This window comes from Clytia hemisphaerica, unplaced genomic scaffold, assembly GCF_902728285.1.
Source record: "Clytia hemisphaerica strain Z4C2 unplaced genomic scaffold, Clytia hemisphaerica genome assembly, whole genome shotgun sequence".
NCBI classification, from domain to species: domain Eukaryota; kingdom Metazoa; phylum Cnidaria; class Hydrozoa; order Leptothecata; family Clytiidae; genus Clytia; species Clytia hemisphaerica.
Genome location: NW_027104599.1, coordinates 35,582 through 58,292, shown reverse-complemented (window position 1 = coordinate 58,292; position 22,711 = coordinate 35,582). Strand labels below are relative to the sequence as shown.

Here is a 22,711-nt window from a genome sequence, read left to right as displayed (position 1 = left end):
GACTTTTTCCGCGTCTGAAGAATTGACCCACTATGCAGTCGCTTCTTAGTTCTGATTTCATTACGGATTTCTTCTCCCAACGGAACAATTCCTTTATACTTCCAATAAGAATTTCCAACTCTTTTAAAGGCACGAATCTGTTTCTCAAATCGGTAAGATCCCCTTTGAAATGTTCCCAGAGCTCACATACGGTCTTATCGTTCGATTTTGCGATGAAATTTTGAGTCCATTTTTCGGCCTCAAGAAAGTATCGCATCTCCTGGAAATCAGCTGAACTGTAGGCATATTTCTGGCAACTTGGCTTCTGTTCGGGACGACATTTGAAGTCAAAGACGAGTACACTGTGGTCACCCAGTCCTAGTGGACTGAGGTATTTGAGGTTATTGATTTGGTTATATTCGCTGGTTAGGATGAGGTCTACTAGAGACGGCACGGCACGTCCATTCCTCTACATCTTGTTGATTCTTTTACATGTTGGTAAAGAAATGAATCGCGTAGTGCATCTAGGAATTTTTCTTCTTTACTATCCTCAATGTGGGGTGAGGTCCAGCTTTTCCAATTTATCGTCGGTAGGTTGAAATCTCCAACAAAACATTTGTGATAGTACCTTTTGTCCTGACTCAATGTCTTCAGCAAACTATTCAACATAGAATTGTTGTTATCCGAGTCAGCTTGTTTCGTAGGACTTCTGTATATACATGCAAACACAAGTTTTTCTTGTTTTGCCAGACGAATCTCAATAATACAAGTTTCTTCAAAATCAACTGGACTCTTGATGTCAGCAACAAGATGGTCAATGGTTGAGTGTGCCAGTATGACGATTCCTCGACCTTTTTTGTTATCAATATTAGTGGAGCTAACGACTTTATATTCTTTCATTTCGTATTCGTGCATTGTCCATACTTTACCATGTTTTGGTTTAACTTCACAAATTGTAATTAAGTGCGGCTTTTCATCGGTTTGTATTCTGCTGGTTCATATCTCGTTTCTTTACTTGCGTAAATTGATCTGCATTGGTGTATAGGATTCTTAATTCAGGAATTGTTCTTATGGTGGGTTTTCTTTCGTTGATATTCGGTGCTTGTTTGTTTTGATTTGTTTTTATTGTTGTTTTGTGATTCTCAGCTTCTTTACTTCGAAACCGTTTTTTGAATCTCCTCTTACTCGATAAATTTCTGATTGAGATTGCTTTTCGGAGTTTAGTTTCTTTGCTTTATCTGATAGTTTTTTATATTTTCTCCTTTGTGTGGGTGTCAGATCTTCAGTGACACTGATTCCTTTGTAGTTTTGAAGTCCTTTAAGACTTGCCAATTTTCCAATAACACTCCACTTTTCCGTTCCGTCTTTGAGTGAGATTAACAAGGGACGCTTCTTATTTTCCTTTGATTCTCCCAACCTTCTAACAAGCTGTATGTCAGCTCGTGCATGAGTATCCTTGATGAAGTCCGATGCCCAAGCTTTGTCCTCTTCATCGTTCTTTTCTGGCAGACCATGAACAATAACATTTGGTGCACACTTTCTTTTATCATCTTCTTCTGCACCCTTCTCACGCCATGCATCTTTAATGACTTCCTTCAGTGATTCTTGATTTGGGGTGACAAGATTGGTGACGTTGGAAGAGGTCACAGATGCGTATGTTTTCTCTGTAATTAATTTGCATTCTGATTTGATTGTTTGTTGGATCATTTCTTTAATGGATGGTTTTAGTGATTCGAGTTTTTCTTCGAATTTTTGTTCAACATACTCGATAGTATGGAAACCAGGATCTTTGTTAAGTTTTTCTTTTAGAGTTGTAAGCTCTTTCTCTTGAGATACCATTGTAACTCTGTCAACCTCGTTCTGTTTCAGAATCCCCTTACATGCTTCTAGCTCTCTTCTTAGGCTCTCAACCTCCTGTTCAAGTTTGAGGGATGATTGGGGTCGTCTAGCTGGGATGAGGGTGCGGGATGCTGGTTTAACTTCGACGCAGTTTTGGCAAGTGTAACGGTAGTGGGTACTTTTGGACTTGTCAATAAATTGTTGAATTTGGTATGCTGGAAGCATTGTACATCTATAGTGAACGCTTCGCTTGCATTTAACAGTCAGCCGTTCTTTATCTTGATCAATAGAGCAAATATCAATAGTGCATTGCTGTGGTGTACAGACCTGCAGCCGATCAGCTCCGTCGTCTGGCTTGGATGACATCGTGGTACAGCTCCCAAGCGGGAAAAACCCGAAATATTAGTGAATTTTAATGAAAATTTGTTGATTTTTTCGTCGAGATTCTGCAGGAAAATTTTGAGTTCCACAAAAGCGTCTGTTTCCAAAAAAAAATTTGACGTTTTTTTGGAGTTCAATTTTTTTACATTGAATACGGAATGGTGATGAATTCATAAATGATTTCTCAGTGGGGCTGAAATTGTAGGGTGTTTTTCGCACCATATTTCGGGTTTTTCCCGCTTGGGAGCTGTACCACGATGTCATCCAAGCCAGACGACGGAGCTGATCGGCTGCAGGTCTGTACACCACAGCAATGCACTATTGATATTTGCTCTATTGGGACCAGAAATTTTGATCAAATTTTCCTTTCGGTTATGGACCCCAAGGAGTCTGTGACACAGGGGTGTATAAGTTATCGTTACCTTTGAAAGGTATGCAATTTTTTATTGGTTCATGAAATATTATTTTTTGGTACACATACTAGCTGCCCTTTTGTCTTCTTCCTCAGAGCTGGCTTTGTGCAATTGACGTACCGTATTACTTCGAATAAACGCCTGGGGCGTTTGTTTAATTTTTTCGATTTTAGGAGGGGCGTTTATTCGAGGGGGCGTTTAAAAGAAGGGGGCGTTTATTAAATTATTTGAGTATAACGTCAAGTATTTAGAGCAAATCTACTCTTTGTTTTAGTTCTATACCAGGATTTCAGTGCAAAAAGGACGTTTAAAAGAAGGGCGGGGCGTTTATTCGAAGTAATACGGTATCTCACGTTACACTGTAAAAAAAAAAGCTTCTGAGGTTAACAGTAAATCGGCAGCAAGACTCATCTTTCTATATTGCTAAATGTTTGGATATACTTTTAAATATAGGGACAATAGTTTTAGATGTTGTTATTGTTTGAAAGTAATGAACGTTGGCATTCGCATATGATTGGTTGGTACGCATTAGTGGGAAAACGTGAAGGTTAAATTGTGAGCAAACTAAAACTTGCCATAGTAGACATGCACAATAATATTCAGAAATCAGGTTTTCAAAAAAGTCTTTTAAGCGAATTTCTCCCTGAAAACATCTAAAAGCTGAAAAACATAGAAGCAGTTACAACAAAGGCGAGACATAAGGCAGCGATAAAGTACTTCTTCGTCTTTATTCAAAATGATGAGTGATCTTTTTTTGGTTCGATATGATGTAAAGAAAAGAATTGGCAGTCCACATATTTTATAAAGCTTTGAAGTTTACAGCTGTTTACAGCCCTCCGAAAAGAAGATTTTTCTTGTATTATGGCAATTTTAGCCTAATTTGAAGGGCTGTAGCCTTTACAACAGTAGAGTCTCCATAAATGAACGACCAAGGGGAGAAAACTTTTCGAGTTAAAGCGATGCTTGAGTATCGAGTTACTGTATTTGAAATCGACGAGGTCCAAATTCCACAAAAGCCCCCCCCCCCAAAAAAAAAAAAAAAGAAAAGTACAAAGTATTTTTGGTACGGGTACGGCAGAAAAATATTTTTGGTTCTACAAAACAGTTCTACAGTCATAATTTCAAATTTTGTGCTTGTCGCTCATCGCTCTTGACATTTTTGCCAACACTATATCTTATACTGCGCATAGACCTCAATTTGATAGAGAACTGCTAAATTGAGGACTGAAGTGAGATTCGAACTCACGGCTTCTTCCTATTATCGCATATTTCGGTGAATTATCTACGTTCACGTTTTGAGCCAGAATAGTTTTTGACCGCTTGCTTCTAAGACTTCTTTTCTAACAATTGATCTTCTTCGAAGCAACTACTTAAAAACAAGTTTGCCCATTTAGATTAAGGCCGGATTTTATTAGGGCAGTACTATACAGTAGAAACCAATTCATTTCTATTTTATCTTCAGTCAATATCAGATCACTAAAAATAAAACTCAAGTTTTTTATGTTGAAGTAAATATTTTTCCGTTAAACGAATCTACAAAGGTAAAAACTTAAAATTTCGATAAAAAAACTAAAGTTGTTCATCTTTGTAGAGGTTTTGCAAGGGATTTATGCGTCTTTGCATGGCTTGACACACTTGTAGAATTTGTATCCACATTGCATTCTGCTTGATCCATCAGCTCTGCAAGATTTAAGCTCTTCACGGCACTAAAATAAAAGAGAGTAGAGTATCAATATGTAAAAACAAGGAAAATTTCCAATTGTAAATTGAACCAATTGATTTAGACTGTATCTCGATCTACAGAATAAGAATAATTTTACAGGATCAAGAAATACTTAATTTTGCACAAATCTAAGAATGGACGGCGGTTTATTTTTTTGGGATGTAAATAAAATAATATTGATTTACTTTATTAACGCAGTCGATCTTTGGTTGAAGTTTGTCCTTGATGCATGCAGCTTTCTTTTCGAAGCACACTTTTGAGGCTGCCATTTTGTCTTCTGCATTTCTGGCGGCTTTCATGCAATCGACGAACCCAACTTTACACTATAATGAAAAGACCATTTACAACTCAAAATAAACTAGCAAGTAGCTGTCGCTAAGAATGCCCCGCAGAGCTTCCTTTCGAAAATCCCTAAGCAAAATAACGCATCGCATGTGTAGATTTTAAATTCGTTTTATCGATAAAATTTAAGTCGCAGGAAGAAAGCTTGGTTTCAAATTTACTTTTGAGATGACACGGGATAGACGGTCGCTCACATCTCAAAAAGAGAAGTTATCGCTCACATGTTATCACAGTGAAAACGCCAAAAATTCTGAAATTGATTTGATTCTTATAAAGAAAATGCTTATAATAAAAATAAATATGCTCATCTTTTTCGCCATCCTTTGTTTACTTTGTAAGAACTAATTACCGAAGGCATATTGCCTTCAATCAAGGGTTATTGATTTGATTCTTATAAAGTAGATGCTTATAATAAAAATAAATATGCTAATTTTTTTCGCCATACTTTGTTTACTTTGTAAGAACTAATTACCGAAAGGCATATTGCCTTCAATCAAGAGATATTGATTTGATTCTTATAAAGAAAATGCTTATAATAAAAATAAATATGCTCAATTTTTTTGCCATCCTTTGTTTACTTTGTAAGAACTAATTACCGAAAGGTATATGGTTTTCAATCAAGAGTTATTGATTTGATTCTTATAATAAGTACCAAGTAGCAACAAAAGAGATATAATATTAGGTGCGCGCGAACATTTTTAACCGCGGCGGGCCGCTCAGAATCGGAAGAAACAACATGAATCTGAACATGAATATTTTTCTGGCGAGCAAATCCGAACAAAAGCCCCTGCGGGGCAAAAAGTTATACCATTCCAGTCTAAATTGCATGTACTTGACGCCCTAATTTTACCTTTTTTCAACAGTAGCAGTAGCAAGTACTAATAAAGATTTATATCCTCGACTGTGTTTCAAAATGAATCAAATGTAAAAATGCGTTGCACTAATAGGCAAGCAGATTTATTCACTAGGGATGATTTCTATAAGGTCTTTTTGTCCTGGAAACCTTAAATCTTTACTAAAGGGCACAAATTACGAAAATGAGTCCTACTTCAGGCTTGTCTTCTCCATCAAAAAGTTCATCAGCAATTTCTTCATCACTTCTCATGTCATTGAATCGACATCTCAAATATTTCATTCCACATTTGAATCGTGACATGGGGTCGCTACCGGTGGCTTTGACACATGAGTTGTAAACATCGGTGCACTACCGGAAAGATATCAGGGATAAATTATGAGTATTGAAAAACAAACTTTGATAGAAAGCTGATACCTCAATTTGGAAAAAGTATTAACAATATTAAAGTCAGTCTACTTTATCGGTCGTATTCTTCTGCCGCTGATAGTTTCAAACATAAAACTCGTTTGGTAAGATATTCAAAACATACTTTGTCTCCTTCATCAAAAAGTTCATCAGCGGCTTCTTCTTCTTCTTCTTTCTTGAAACATTTAGCAGCGCATCTCATCTTTTCTTTCATTCCGTCAACATCTTTGCACTGATCATAAATCAAAAAATTTAAAATACACCCGTGTCACAGACCCGCTGGGACCCCAGCCCCACTGAAAAATTTGCCCAAAATTTGGTTCCTGGAGGAATAAATACCATACAATTTCAGCTCCACTGGAAAATTGACTTTGATTTCATCCCCATTCGAAATTCAATAGAAAAATTAGCTTTAAGCTCGGGAACAATGGAATATCTATCCCCATTGGGATTATTCGATATAAATTTTTATCCCCACTGTGGGAAAAAGTTCCACCGGGGCTGTGAGACAGGCGTGTAAAACTGTTCATTGTCTCAAAGAAAATTGCAACGAGGTATTTGACTTTTAAAATCTACATTTAAGCATAGTAAAATTTAAGTTAGGAAAACTCAATATCTTTATCTCAAGTTAACACATAACGTTTGCAAAGATTTTTAGGCTTACTAGATGTTGATTTTACGTATTTAGGTAATGTAGGTTGTCTTCATTACCTTCTTAAGACAGGCATATTTTTCCTTGGCATTTTCTTTGGCGCAAACATATTTATTTTTGATGCACATTTTTCTGGCTGCCATTTTGTCTTCTGCTTTTTGAGCGGCTTTCATGCAATCGACGAACCCAACTTTACACTATAATGAAAAGATAATTTACAAATCGAAATAAAAGATTTATACCATTCCAGTCTAAATTGCTTGTATTTGACGCCGCCCTAATTTTACCTTTTTTCAACAGTAGCAGTAGCAAGTACTAATAAAGATTTATTCACTAAGGACGAATTCTATAAGGCTTTTTTGTCCTGGAAACCTTAAAACTTTATTAAAAGCAACAGAGTAAGAGGTAAAATCTACTTCAGGTTTGTCTTCTCCGTCAAAAAGTTCATCAGCAATCTCTTCATCACTTCTCATGTCATTGAATCGACATCTCAAATATTTCATTCCACATTTGAATCGTGACATGGGGTCGCTACCGGTGGCGTTGACACAGGAGTCGTAAACATCGGTGCACTAGTGGAAAGATATTATGGATAAATTATGAATATTGAAAGATATGAGCAACGACGAACAAATCAGGCATCGCTGTTAAGACAATACATAAAGAAGAATGGATTCTGATTACAGTTTACAAATTTCTAGCTATACTTTTCATATTTCTAGCAGGTTTTTCACTTGAAAACATCAACAAATTGAAAAAAATACATACCTTATCTGCCGAAGCAGTTGCAATGTAAGCAAGGTATAAAACAGCGATAAAATACTTCATTTTGGCAAAGGCAATCGCACTGATTGTTCTCTCTTCAAAATGATGAGTGATCTTTTTGGTCCAACGACGCCCTTTTATACTGTTGTACAGTGGACGGGATTAATGAACCACCTTATGGTTTATTTGAACAGTAGCCTATGATATTTTGGCAACACCAACAAGAAAGAGTAAACACTTGTCAAAAATTAATTAATTAGATTCGATTAGAGGACGTAGTATAGCCAGTGTTGTCACAAAACAACTTTTTTAATTATTAAATTTCACAGTCTCAATAACGGTATCATATTGTATATTTGGACAGAAGTATCTGTCAACTTTTATCAAAGCAAAACATCCCCCTCTCACAGACCCTGTGGGATTTTATCAGCTAGTGGGGGTAAAAATAACGGACCAAATTGATATTCCAATGTTTTATTTTTATGGCTGGGGATTTGAATTTTATTGTTTTCTAGCCAGAAAATTCAGTGTAGACGGAAAAAATAGCACAGTTTTTTGCAGTGAGGATTTGCTTATCTGATTATTTTCAGCAGGGGAAAATGGAGTATAATCTTCCACTGGGGACTATATTTTGACTAATTTTTCCAGTGGGAGGGTTCCCAGTGGGTCTGTGAGAAGGAGTCGTAACAAAATATGAAATCTAGCTATCATGAATTCTTGTCGACTAGAACTACAATGATAAATGAGTGGTGTGATTCATGTGATTCATGTGATAACTTCACTGTCAACCAATGCTCATATGAGATATGAAGGACCTCCTTCTCGCTTGAGTTAGGGTGTGTCTATTAAATTTAAAAAAATCACAAATCTCGAATCCGCGACCAATAACACCCATTCCCAGGGATTCACTTATGGATTTTTAGATGACCTATACCTTAAGGTTTCAGGACCCGGTTGTGACGTAATTAAATATTAACCTACGACCAATAGCAGCCAGATTGAGAGATTCACTTAGGGATCTAAAGTACCTCTATACATTGAAGTTTATGAATCAAATTATAACGTCATAAATCGTAAAATAGCTCTAACTCTTAAAGTACACGTTGAATCTTTGTCAAATTTGGACCAAAGATGCATCTTAATAGTGGCAAGCTTTTCAAAGAAAATTCTTTTGAAAATTTCGATGACGTCAGAAAAAAATGCAAAAAATCGAAAAATGCAATTGATCGAAAATTTTTCTTTCAAAAAGTTACATTTCAGTTAGATGCATCTTTGGTTCAAATTTTGGAAAGATTGAACATGTATTTTTCACCAAATTCGATCAAATTATGACGTCATGATTAAAATTTCTTTAATTATAGATTTTTGGGGTGATATTTAATTAGGTCACAACCTGATTCATAAACTTCAATGTAAAGAGGTACTTTAGAGCCCTAAGTGGATCTCTCAATCTGGCTGCTATTGGTCGCGAAAACTTAGGGTAAACTGCTAGGTTTTTGAGACTTGCCCTAAGTCACTCGAGTTCTGACAGATCTGGTAGAATTTTTTTAGTTGAAGGGGGTCTCACAGAGTATGCACGAAGAGGGTGTTACAAGGAGAGTTGGTACTGTTACTTTGATACAAAAAGTAAGAGCAAGTGTCTATACAATCAAGCAAGAAACCATTTTGGCTTTCTTCTTGTATTTACAAAATTAATTCATGAATGATTTAAAGTGTTCTTTAACTTTCTTATTTGTGAAAACTGTAGATTAATTAAAATCGCCTGAAAGACTAGCTTGGGACAGTTATTGTTCATGAAATTGAAATCAGGGTAAAGCTCCCGGGGGGGATACTAGGGTTGCGAGCTGACGGGGGGGTGCCGCCCGACTTTCGAACTTTGGACCCTTACCGGGACTAAAAAGGAGAAAACAAAGGAAAATTTTGGGAATTTTACGACCCTTAGCGGGACTAATTTGACCAATTTTGACACATTTTAGATCTTTCAGGGTGTAAAAAGTTGAAATTTTCCTATTTTTCCGACCCTTACTGGGACTGAAATTTGATTTTCTGATTTTTCCGATCCTTAGCGGGACTTTGGAAGTCCAAAAAAGGTACCCTTAAGGGCGGCACATACCGTACCCTCCATTTGCCTAAGTACCCCCCCCCAGGGTAAAGCTACACACGGAAAGGTGGACGTACGTGGTTACAACTAATCTAAGGCCCCGAGTTGTGGGGGGCTCCGGATAAAACGGGGAGTCCGAAATTGTACTTTTAACCATCCCCCCTCCCCCCAAAAAAACTAAATATATATAACCAGACTATTTAAAGTAAGCTGTCTATTTGGGACTTTAGAGTTTTGAAATTGAAATTGAAAAAAGAAGGTAAACGTCGATGTTTTGATTAAAACATGTGTCCTAGAAAAAGACCTTTTTTAAAAATCTTATTAATTAAAATCAATATTTTCACAGCTACGTAATAGGGATGTTTACTACATTTTCGTAAGTGTTATTTTTATACGAAATTGCTGAGCTAACAATGACAATTTTTATGATGGTACATTTTAATTTTCTTGAAAATTGCCCGTTGACATGAAATAAGAGGTTTTTCAGCTCAAATAACGAGCTTCGTCGTGGTCACTTGACCAAAGCAAGACTGACAAGACAAATTCAAGAATTTAGAAACATTCAGCGCTTGTTTTGCCTTGAAAAATACTTTTTACCAGAACTAAAGCACCCCTTTCCCTGAAGTGGGTTGTATGGAAGCGTCACAGAAAGTGAATTGGTACCATTAAAATTTAGAATTTTGTTTACAGGACAAACGCATTATCTAAAACACCTCTGCCTCTGTGACCCAGTGTGATCCACCCCACTCATCACCGCAGTGAAAAATATTCCCAAAAATCGCCCATTTTTTCACCCCAGTAGATAAATCACTCACACCCCACTGGAATACTGTAACTGAAAATGACCCCATTGAAAGATACGAAGAATCCGCACGTACCCCACTGAAAATTTTATGATTTTAACGTACCCCAGTAGAATTCTCACATCAAAAGAATCACCCCACTAGAATCTCCCCTTCTCTTATGGAATCCACGTATAAGTCGTCGTCAAAAGTAGTAGCGAGTTATGAGACAATCCTGCATCAAACTCTGGTGATACTGGCTGCGTGAATTCGCGTAAAAATATTCTTGCTTGGAAAAGCTTATGAAAGTAGAGTAGAATATTTAAAAATTTTGTCGGTCAATTTTAAAATCATTCGGTCAAAAGTTGATAAATTCATTTATCTTTCCATTGATCCATTTTTTAGCTTCCCCTTTTGCCCCAATTTCCCCCCTTTTTCACTTCAAGATTGACTTTGTATGGACGTTAAATGAATGTCGCTCTTGCAAAATCGTTTCCCCTTCGGGAGACGTCTTCCAAACGGGATTCGTCTCCCGATCGAGGTATATTGCCCTATTGTTAGTAATGGATGATGTTTCGTGTTTTTATGATTAAAAGTCTTATACCTCACAGCGCAGGGAACATGGCCAAGAGACTTGGATATTATTTCTCGACCTGGTCAAAGCCTTTGATCGAGTACCGCGCGAGCTTCTCTGGGAAGTGTTTTATATTTTTGGTGTCCCTGATAAACTTGTACGTCTGCTTAAATCACTTCACGCAAATGTGGAAGTTAAGTTTGTTGTAAATGACATCACTAAAAGGATCGAAAGTATAATTGGTGTCAAACAGGGTGATATACTGGGTCCACTCCTTTTCATTTTCTACCTTGCTGCTGTAATGATATCTTGGAGAACCACTCACACACGAGAAGTCTGTATCTTTCACACCAAGTTTGACGATATCCTAACCGGTAGACGACCTTCAACTAAAAAATGTGAACAGTTTTCGTTACCGGACTCTGAGTATGCTGACGACACCGGAGTTCTATTCACATCAAGAAGCTCTGTTGAAACCTACCTTCCACCACTAGTCAAGTATTTTCTAAGATTCGGTCTAGAAATCCATGTTGGTACCGAAGAGAAAAGCTCTAAATCTGAAATTTTGTTTGTTTCTGCTCCGAACCAAACCTACACTGATCCCCTGTCTTTCGATAATACGAATCTTAGTAATGTCAAAATCGATGATGCATCCCATATGCCGATCGTCGATCGTTTCTGTTACCTGGGGTCAATCCTATCGCGTGATTGTAAAGATACCCTTGACGTCGAGTCGAGAATAAAAGCAGCCAGCAGTGCGTTTGGAGCTTTGAGAAATTGTTTATTCCGTTCTACTAATGTTTCGTTCGCAGCAGAAAAATCTGTCTACGAAGGCCTTGTTCTGGCGATTTTGCTATATGGCTCTGAGCACTGGTGCCTTACTGAAATTGTTTATAGAAAGTTGAGAGTTTTTCATGCTCGTTGTGTCCGCACCATATGCCGTGTTAACTTAAATCATGTGAGATCCCACCGAATTTCGACGGCTGAATTGCTTGAGCGCACTGGTTTGCTCTCTATTGATGTATATGTTACACGTCGCCAACTACGCTGGTTAGGGCACGTAACCCGAATGCCCTCTGATCGTTTGCCCCGTAAGATGCTGACATGCTTGGTTAGTGAAAGGCGCCCACGCGGGGCCCCTGAATTCACATATGGGCGTGGAGTTTACAAAAGTTTGAATAAAGTTGGTATATTGAAATGTGAGTGGTATGGGAAAGCTTTGAATCGTGTGGAATGGAAAAATGTTATTGATAGTTATATTTAGTTTATCATTTGCACTTAATGTTTTCGTTTTTTTACTATACTTTTTATTTGTCATAGCGCTGTGAACCCTAAGTTAAGTTAGGGCCTATTCCCTGTGATAAGGGAAGGTTCACCTCCTCCTCCTCCTCCTCCTTCCTCCTCTCCTCCTCCGCCTCCTCCTCCTCCTCCTCTCCTCCTCCTCCTCCTCCTCACAGTTTCAACGCAGTTGAAAATATATTCCCTATCAGTAGCCTCAGATAGTGTAACAACGACTCCGCACTACATTTTATAATTTAACATTTGACTAGCAGTGCTAGCTACTCTACCTCAGAATAAACTTTCAGAAAGATTTTTTTCACCCCAGTGATAATCAAGCAAAAATTGGTCACCCCACTCAATTTTTGGGAAATATCTTGCACCCCAGTGAATTTCAAATTTTTCACATCCCACCCCACTGGATGTTTCACACCCGCTAGGGCACAGAGACAGGGGTGTTCTAAAACCATGACGATTTACATGGTGGGTTCATAGTAAAACTTTTATAGTTTGGCACCCCCTTTGGTCCAAAAAATAAAGAAGCAACTTCTATCAAGGCTGAATAATGACTGTGTTTGTGGCCGCTATAGCTGGGTTTGGGTCGTCGCTGATGGAAAAAAATTTGCTGCGTCGTGCCAAAGTTTTCTTCGCCTGTACCAGACGACCACGGCTTTTTCTAGGACACCGTTCCAACAAAGTGATAAAAAAAATGGCGTGTTAGGGTAGAGATAGGCTAAAGTGTAGGGTATGCGCTCACATTTGTATTTCCATTTCCAATTCCAATTCCAGCAGTCAAAGCAGTTCTATGTACACAGACCCAGTATAGACTGATTTCAAAATTCATTGCCGTAGAGGCAGGCTTCTGCATATCCCAGTATCTACAACTGATTTCAAAATTCATTGCCGTAGAGGCAGGCTTCTGCATATCCCAGTATCTACAACTGATTTCAAAATTCATTGCCGTAGAGGCAGGCTTCTGCATATCCCAGTATCTACAACTGATTCAAAATCAGGCTTCTGCATATCCCAGTACAAAACTGATTTCAAAAATTCCTTGCCGTAGAGGCAGGCTTCTGCATATCCCAGTATCTACAACTGATTTCAAAATTCATTGCCATAGAGGCAGGCTTCTGCTCATCTTCTGGCGAAAAAAATTTTATCTTTAGAGGTCTGTGATTCAGACTACCGTAGAGGTATATTGTCATATTGTCTTTTCTCATTTGAGATTTTTCAAACCGAATGCTGCGATAAAGTGTTGGTGTGAGAGGGGAGGCAATGAGAGAAGTGTTGCTATTTATAAATCATACTTCATCGCAGAGGTCTCCGTACGGGAATGTTTTTATCAAACAGTCAATGTGCACAGAGTATACTACGAAGCGATAAACGTGAGATACACATATTTATTTGCCAGGAATACTGGCATTAATGAAATAAAGTTTCCAATGAAATAAAATTTAAGGTAAAAAAAGTATAAGTAAAAGCGAAAATAGGATATCGAAGTAGAAAAACAAAATAGAATCTCTAACATTTATCCTTGCATGTTAGCATTAACAAAAACATTTGTAAAGTTATCTGTAATTTTTCATTCCTTTTTATGTGTCCTGCTACACCGAATACTAAGAAGGGATAGCTCACAAAATTGGGAATGATAATTTGCATTTCAAAACATTCATAACGTCACTGTATTTTCCCCCTGATTTCGTTGAGATTTTATTAGCCATATGTTTGTGGAACGTTGAGCACCCATCACTCCTGTAACTGAAAAAACCAATGGTATGAAGGGTCCGTGCTCAATATTCATAACACGAAGGTTGTCAGTAGCGTAACTAAGAGGGGCGCAAAATTTGTGTAAGGTCAGGAGATTTTTATGCGTTTATAATTATCTTTTAATACCATGAATAGATAATTACAGTGTCATACTCTCCTACACAAATGTTGCGTCCCTCTTGGCTACGCTACTGGTTGTATTGTCTCTTCTTCTCTCGTTCATGCTTCTCCAGCGTTTTCATTGTGTCATTGTTCACTTGAGATCTGCAATTGGTGTTAATGACCCTGATGTCAAAGTATGCCTTCTGTCCTGGCCGCCAAACACCTCTTGCTCTGATATCCGGTCTTGTGTTTTCACCGGCTAGTTTGTTTATCAGTTCTCCCTCAACTGGCTGGATTTTCCCACGAAAATTTCAGTTCTATCAAATTCCTACACCGGTGATATCATCTGCTAATGCGATATTTTTTACCCTTGGTATGGTCAGAAAAATTTGTTTAGATACTCTGTTTTCTTGATTTCAGCATGGTATTGTATTTCCATTGTTTCAGAAAACAATCGATGTACAGGCTTTGTCTGCAAAGAACAACTGCCATGGCGGCTCGAAGGGCTCTGATTTTGGAAAATGATTAATACTCTTATTTCTAAAAAGTTCTCTAACTTTATCTATTCTTACTTTTGCTGGCGAAAAGTTTCAAAATAAATGCTAGAATACCAAACGAATACATTTATGAAATCTGGTGTGAGAACAAAATCATCAGAGGAGTAAAATCAAACAAAAGCTTATAATGACACGAAATTTTGAATTGGGAATATCTTTCCAATATTTCTCCGAGAAGAGCTGAGATTGACATATGTTAGACGTGAGTCTAATAGTTCCACTGTGGTATGAAAGTCTTTTGGTGACACGTGGTGGCATGGTGGTTTTTTTAAGGTTGAAGTTTGAAAATTTCTGGTGTCAATATTCAATTTCTTATACATAGCATGTTTTTGCATTATTCTGGCAATATAAAACGTCATAACGACATATCATTATCAATTAACTAGCTGAGTTTGAATCTCGGAGCAAAGCTTAAAGTCTCTTTTGAGAGTTGGATAAGTGCTCTTTGATGAGGAACTGGAAAAAACTACTACAAAAAAACATTTAATGGTGGAAGGAGGGTGAGCAATAATGTCATTACTGCGGACAAGGCTTGTACATGAGAAATTGGCAAAAATCAGCTAGTTGTTTTTCCAGTGTCTATAATAATTCCGTGATTTCAGTGACACTTGGGTGTTGTCTATATTTTTGAATACAAATTTCAGTATGATTATTTGTTTCGTCACATGCAACAGATGGAGGCATATGCAAGTTTAGTTTAGATACTATTTGGCCATAGTAGTCATTGAATATTTGGGCTATCTGTTTTTCGTCATTTATGATCTTTTCTTTATCCACTAAAGTATAACTCTTATTGTTTGAACCTTTATTTGGAAACAATGGTTGTACAGTTTTCCAAAACTTTTTGTTATCAGTTATGTTGGAATCCTTGAGGTTGGCAAAGTAGTCTTTCTTAGTCCTCCTCAATAACGATAAGCAATAATTTTTTTGTCTGTTGTATCTTGTTTTGTCTTATTGTGTTTTGTTCTTATAGTAAAGGTTCTTGAGTTTGGATCTCACCATGATGGCTTTTCTCATATCTCTATTTATAAAAGGCATATTATGACCTCTAACCGTTTTATATTTAAAAGTAGCTTGTTTGTCTAGTTTTTCTATGATACATTTTATTTTTGATTCAAAATCACTGTTATCACTATTGATGATCAGATCTAGTTTCATGCGAAAAGTATCACTGTTGATTGTCCTGTACGATCGGTATCTGATGGCTTTCGGTGGCAATTTCTTAAAGTTTTCATTTAGGATTATTAGAGTCATCCTGTGAAAGTCCGATATTCCTGTGGTAATAGTGTTTTCTGAAAGTGATTTGGCTTATTTGTAAGCATATGGTCAATGCAAGTTGGTCTATCAGGATTTTTAAAACAGGTTGGTGAGTTAATCATAGCTTTGAGATTCAACCCCTCACAAAAATCAACCAAAGGCTGATTTTCGATTTCGCAATTCAAGTCTCCTAGAACCAGAATGTTGTTATAATCGATATCTATCGCATCTATGCTAATTTGCAGCTTTTCTAAGTGCTCGTTGATGTTATTTAAATGTGGGTTATAGGAGCAACATATCAGCCATTTTTGTTTATTGATTGTTACCTTAACAAACATGCCTTCGTACGTATTTTCAGATCTTATTAATTTAGATGGTAATCCGATTCTTACATAAAGCAAAAGGCCGCCGCCTCCATCGTTTTTAGGTCTATCCAAACGATGCGGTTCCTCAAAACCTTCTATTTCATACTGATTAGTTGTGAAATTATCGTTCAATTTAGTTTCAGAAACCAAAAATATATCTAGGTTTCCTGATACCAGGGATATGTTATAGCGTAGCTTGATGAAGGACGAGAATTCCTTAGCGGATTGCTTCTTTGTCTTTTCTATTGTAAACTGTTCATAATAGAAATCCTTCTCTGTCCCCTTGAGTGTTCTGTTTTTTTTGCAAAAGATACCCCAAAAGCTTCTTTGTAAATGAAATCTAATTTTATCAGCGTGTGTTATGGATTTGAGAAGCTTTCCTGATTTCTCTTTAAAAATTTCGGATGTAAATATTTTGACAAATATTGTTTCAGTTGACTTGAAATTTTTTCCATAATCAGACATACCGACTTGCTATCTGAAAATATCAGTTAGAAAGTGAGGCACCCCACGGTGTAGCGCGGTATTTCAAATGAAAAAGAGCTATTTATAATTTTACAGAAGAAATTTCTTATAACTTTACTAATGAAAACAATGTTTTTCATTTTTTTAAATTGTCATTCACCAATGTTTTACAGACCCTCTTGATAATTAAAAGTTTTTAATCGTGAACAATAAATGCAGCAGCAGAATCATTGGCTAAAAAGAAATCCAAATTTCACGAATTTGTGATTAAAAAAGTTTAATTTCATATCAAATTTTAATGTCAGGGACAGAGATAGAACAAGGCTTTTTCAAATGTGCGTTATCCAGCTACGCTATAACATATCCCTGCTGATACTATAGCTGGTAAATTTTCAATTTTATTTCTTTATTGAGTTGATATTCCGTTGACCAATAAGTATTTTCTTGGCGTTTTGCTTGCGAAGATTTTCAAAATTTTCAAGTTCAAGCTCTCTATTAAGCATTGGAGAATCTACATCATACCTGTGCATGTTGTCTTCGAGTTGTTCCTGTCCGACTCGCTGTTCCTGTCCGTTCTGTTGTAACTGTCTGTCTTGTTGGTGAATAAATGCAATGTCTAAGTTCTTGCTTGCTTTGTCAGTTTGTGGTATTTTGATGTTTTGTGTTTGGGTAATGTATCATCAACAGATATTACTGACGTTGGCTTTTTGGAAACTTCTTGATGTAGTATCCGTTTTTTGAATCACCTCGGACTCTATGTACTGATGAATCGGAGTTCAGATCTTTGGCCTTTCCCGTCCATTCTTTAAGGACAGACCTTTCTGTTGGTGTAAGGTCTTCTGTTATGCTGATAATCATCGTTGTTTTTCAATGCGGATAGGTTGCGCAGAAAAGTCATATTTTCTTTTTCTGTACCAAGCACAACTTTGATTGGTCGTTTCTTATCGGTGGCTCGAGTACCGATTCTTGAGATGGCTTTGATGTTTGGTTTTGGTATTTTGATCGTTTCAATTAGGGTATCAACAAAGGTTTTGTCAGTGATTTCTGTTTGTTCCGGTGTGTCTTTAGCTACTCCATGGATGACGATATTTTTCGATCAATGATGACACTTCTCTTTGATTTCCTCATACCTAGCTTCTTTAACGATTGTTTTTAAGCCACTAGCTAAGATCAGAGTGAAGGCTTTGGTGGCGTTAGCATAGGTTGTAATAGCCTGGGAATCCAAGCGTTAAACTTTTTTCACAGTCTAGTTTATGATATTATTGCTGCTGGTTTAACGCTTGGTGCAGGTAACTCGCCTGCAGGGAGATTTTTCCCTGCAATGCAGGTTCGGCCTGATTGGCCAGCTTTTGGCGTATTACTTAGCAGTACTTTCGCGCGTATTTTGATATTTTCGATGCGCACGCATAATTTATGGAAATAGCCGACTCTGCAGAAAAAAGGAAAACAAATGAAAATGAAAACATAGACTCATTTCAAAACAAAATGGCTGTTGGCTGGAAGTCTAAATACATGTGGCTGATGTTTTGATGTAGTTTTTAGTAGTTTTGAAAGTCTTTAGAGCTTGTGAAAGAGTTTTTATGGTAAGTTGATTATGTGCGTTTGCCTGGGTTTCCAAAGTTCAGAAACTCTGTCAACAAGGGTTCACACACAGACTGTTTATAACATTCTGTGTCAGACTAATCTACCTGCACCAAGCTCTATAATTTTAGAACTTTGTGAGGTGAGGTATTTTTTGTTTTTTCTAAAATTATGAGCTTGGATTCCCAGGCTAAGGTTGTAACTTCAGTGAACTAATCCTCTACTTTCGTTAGTGATGACTAGATTTCTTGAAGGATCGAAGTTTTTATACTTTCTTCTACATCAGGGGGGGCCGTCGAAATAGTTCCTCGGCCGGTGGAATAGCCGTCCGGCTGGTGGAAATGCTATCCGGCTGGTGGAAAATTTGCCGTCAGAATAGTCATCCGGCCGGCAAAATAGTCGTCCGGCCGCAGAAATAGTCTTCTGGCCCGCAGAAAATTGGCCGTCAGAAAAGTTATCCGGTCCGCAGAAAGTGTGGTCGAGTTATTTTTTTCGAGTTATTATTTTGAGCTACGAAAAAATGAGTTATTTTCTGTAAATATTGGTTTAACTATGATGTCATTGTCATCATCAATATCGTCGTTATCGTTTTTTTTTTTGCTTACTTTAATTTTTCGAGTTGTTTCCTGTTGTTAACTACTCGGTTATTTTAAATTGAATAATACTTTTAGATTAGCTGTTTAAAATTCCCTTATTTTAAACTATTCTATAGCTCGGTTCCCGAATACCAGATTGTTGATAAGGTTATATAATAAAGCCAAAAATTACGAAAAGAAAAAGGACGCAACAACTCAGTTGTTTATCACCCTCGCGAGCCAGGGCCGATAAACGATTCTGCGACTTAAAGAGGCCAGTACCGTATAATTGGAGGAATCGTTTAGGGCCCTGGTACTTTAGAAGAGAAAATATCAAGAATCTTGATATTTTTCGACCTTTGGACTCTGGCAGCTTGAGTGTGGGCAATATGTTGCGAAGACAAGTACAGCCGAGCTGCGAGCACACTTACTAAAATAATTTATATCAAAATGCTGTAAATAGTTCTTCTCCGTATGACCATTTGGCATGGGAAAAGAAAATAATGTTGATTTGGACATTTGGAAGGGAAATGCAAGTAGAAAATGACTGTGTTTGTTGTTTGGAATAGAGAATGGCTTTCCTCTGTCTTTTAATGTTTTTTTACTGGCTCAAAATAAATTAGTAGCCTTGCAATAAGTTGTCTCAACTTCCAATTACTGTTTTTTAAATTTGGCTCTCTGATATGGATATTTTTGTGTGGTGAAGTTTTAGGGTTGGTGCAGAAAACTGCTGTGAACTGGTCTTAAACAGTTAAAACTATAAATTAACTGCCTTTAAACACACTCAGCAAATCTAAAGAAATTTCAACCTTGAAATTATTGCTTTCTTTCTCACTTTTAGATTATGTGAAAAATAAATAAAATATTTTCAACAGCTCTAATGCTTTGCTGCTGACTCTGCTGATGCTGCTCATCCAAGAAGTAGCCGATAGAATCTTTATATCCAGCCTCAAGAACGTAAACTCCAAATGTCCACCCGCCACATCATGTCACCACAGCTGGGAACGATGAACGGCAGTGACAGTAGCAGTAGGATGAATTCAATCAGATTTTTGTACAACAACATAATGTTTTTGTGTGTAAAAACATGAAAAGTATCATGTCCTCAACATCATCATTGCATCTTGCTTTTGTGACTAATTGGCTGATTGGAATAAGCATGAGCTATAAAAACTCTGAGAGATTGCACTATTTGTTAGCCCTGGTTTTCCAGGATGCTAAATAACTAAATGCATTGCTCAGTGTCAGTCATCAGTGTCAGTTGAAGTTAATTTTAAACATTTGACCACTGTTATGATGTTTAACTGGTTTAAATATTAAGAAAGAAAAGATTGATGGACACTTTATGGACTGTGTAACAATTAAGAGTGAAAATGCTTGATCTTTGTTACTTTCACTTCACTGAAAAACAATTATTTAACGAAAAGGGACAAATGGAGATAAAATGGTGAAATCAGCAAGGCAAAAATTGCAAGAAAATAAGAATTTGGGAATACAATTACTTTGGAGAGAACTTATTTTGGCAAGGAGCTAAATAAAATAGAATTTTTTATAAATGTGGTTTTGAAGAGAAATGCAATTTTTAATTTTGGCAAAAACTAATTTGGGCAAATAGCACAGTATATTAAGTGGTTCTTTTTTGCTAAAAAATTAGTGTTTCAAATAGAACTTTGGGGTTACTTAGGGGCCGTCCACATAGTACGTACCCACTAAAATGTCAAAAATTGAGTATATATACCCCTCCCCCTATAGGCAAGCAGATGCAAATAGAGCTTTACCCCCTGGTGAGTACGTNATAGGTGCCGTGGTATAGTGGTAGTCGACCTTGGCTTCTGTGCAGGAGGCCAGGGTTCGATTCCCACTCCCGGCAGTTCACTTGGCAAGTGAACGTTCCTTCGCCCGGGTTAACCCATGCCATGTGAGGGGAATTGGGTAGTCAATTCAAGGTGCTGACGGGACGCTCATTAGTAAGCGTCTATAGTTGCGAGAATAGGCCTCTAAAACCTCCTGCAACTCAACCAAATAGAAATAGAAATAATTATGTAGTCCATCCAGCAGAAAAACAATGATAAAACCATGCATAGTTATTACAATATGCATGATACAGTAATACACCTTTCCCGTAATTCGTAAAACTAATGCACGCGCATTATTTTGATGCTCTCCACGGTTTGGTCTCTGGAGGTAAACAAACCCGTTTTTGCCTGCGTTCCCTTAAGGAAAGTTGGTTTTTGAGCTTTTCTTAAGTTCTGTCGAACAAAATCCCTTCAAATTTTAGTATGTTCAATCTATTCATGATATTATACCACCCTGAAAATATTTTGCCAAAAGAAGATCGCTGTCAAAAGTTAGAGGCTCAAATCCCACTTTCCCTAACCCATCGCAGGCAAAAATGCGTTTTTTACCTCCCAAACAATTTTATACACAACGGTGGAGCGCGCATTCTCCCGGGCCATTTCTGAGAAATTTGAATTACGGGAAAGGTGTATTATGCATGGCTCTATCATTGTTTTTATGGCTGGACTACATAATTATTCAACAGGACGTCCTCTTTTGAAAAAAGGTCTATGTGACAGTGTCTTTTCCAATTACTCCAGCAGAATTTTTTTAATGATAACATCATATAATTGATAATACACCTGTCTTGTAATTCAAACTTCTCAGAAATGGCCCGGGAAAATGTGCACTCCACCGTTGTGTATAAATTATTTGGGAGGTAAACGAACGCGCTTTTGCCTGCGTGCGAGGGGTTTTAGGGAAAGTGGGTTTTCAGCTTCTAACTTTTGATAGGGATCTTCTTTTGGCAAAAGATTTTCAGGGTGGTACTGTATAACTACTAATACTGTGGCGTTGTGGTATAGTGGACATCAACCTTGATTTCTCTGTACAGTCGACCAAGGTTCGATTCCCACTCACAACGGTTCACTTGGCAAGTGAACAAACCTTCGCCCGGGTCAACCCATGCCATGTGAGGGGAATTGGGTAGTCAGTTCAAGGTGCTGACGGGATGCTTACTCAAAGCATCTATAGTTGCGAGAATGGGCTCCCAGAGCCTCCTGTAACTCAGTCTGGGAAATCCTCTCAATTGCACGCTTATGTTCCGAGGGCGTATTGGGCCATTCCAAAAAATTTTTGTTACCCCCCATCGGACGACGTGCATTTTTTAATTTTTTCTAGCCTCGGAAATAATTTTTCTTTTCCAGTGGTGGTCGGAAATTCCGATAAAAATCAATGTACTTTTGCAAAATGCATTGCAAATTCCACTCTTTTTTGCCTTTTTTAATTCAATTGCCTTGGAAATTCATACATTTTCTTCTCTCGCCTTGGAAATTTCGAATTTTGGTGAAAACTTTTGTCCTTGGAAATCCTGTATCGTCCGCCCCCCCTGTTACAGACAAATTCTGGAATGGCCCATTCCAACCTTCCTTTTATTTCTATGCTCTAAGGAAGAGTATCAAAATTAGGTGATAGATGTTAAACTATGAACTAGACCCACAAGATAACAAGTTACTACTCCAGCCAGTAAAACGGGATAAGTTATCTTGTACATACCGTGAGATTGGGTAACTTGCATCAGTGGAGGCTAACATGCATAGCCCTCAAATAAAAGACCTGGCTGGTCATTAAAATACCAAATTAGTAGGAATACATGAGATGCTAGGCAATTCGATCTGCCTAGCCAGGGTGCAGTATGCAGTGCTGACGAGTCCTAATAAGGACGAAATGCATATGCTGCTCTGCCACCCAATCCCTGAAAGAAGATAGTTGGACAGAAATTCTTTAATTTCTTCACTATATATTTTTGAGGCATGCAGTGTTGGGCTTTCCTCCCTCTTGGTTCTTTCAAAGCTTGACTCAGAGGAGTCATCACAGAATTCCTTAGGGAATTCCCTTTGTCCAATTCTTCTTTCAGTCTGCGCCACAATTAGTTTTATGGCGTGAGATGCTAGGC

The 22,711-nt window shown here is 37.5% G+C and overlaps 1 protein-coding gene across 1 annotated transcript; it reads right to left on the bottom strand.

Moving 5' to 3' along the window:
* Window positions 1–4,108: 4,108 nt before the first annotated feature.
* LOC136824126 (axoneme-associated protein mst101(2)-like) lies at window positions 4,109–7,471 on the bottom strand. Its single transcript, XM_067080291.1, has 7 exons — window positions 7,359–7,471; window positions 7,007–7,162; window positions 6,650–6,787; window positions 6,063–6,170; window positions 5,726–5,881; window positions 4,521–4,658; window positions 4,109–4,318 (listed from the first exon to the last, which is right to left on the bottom strand). The coding sequence occupies exons 1-7, from the start codon at window positions 7,416–7,418 to the stop codon at window positions 4,220–4,222; spliced, it is 855 nt and encodes a 284-aa protein (XP_066936392.1). The 5' UTR covers window positions 7,419–7,471; the 3' UTR covers window positions 4,109–4,219.
* Window positions 7,472–22,711: the final 15,240 nt, after the last annotated feature.

What these genes read in the sequence shown, in the direction of transcription:
- LOC136824126 (XM_067080291.1), bottom strand. Translation starts at nt 7,418, where the DNA reads ATGAAGTATTTTATCGCTGTTTTATACCTTGCTTACATTGCAACTGCT. An exon ending in ACGGAGAAGACAAACCTGAA is followed by an intron (nt 6,788 to 7,006) that starts GTAGATTTTACC and finishes TTTTCATTATAG; the next exon opens with TGTAAAGTTGGGTTCGTCGA. An exon ending in AGATCGACTGCGTTAATAAA is followed by an intron (nt 4,319 to 4,520) that starts GTAAATCAATAT and finishes CTTTTATTTTAG; the next exon opens with TGCCGTGAAGAGCTTAAATC.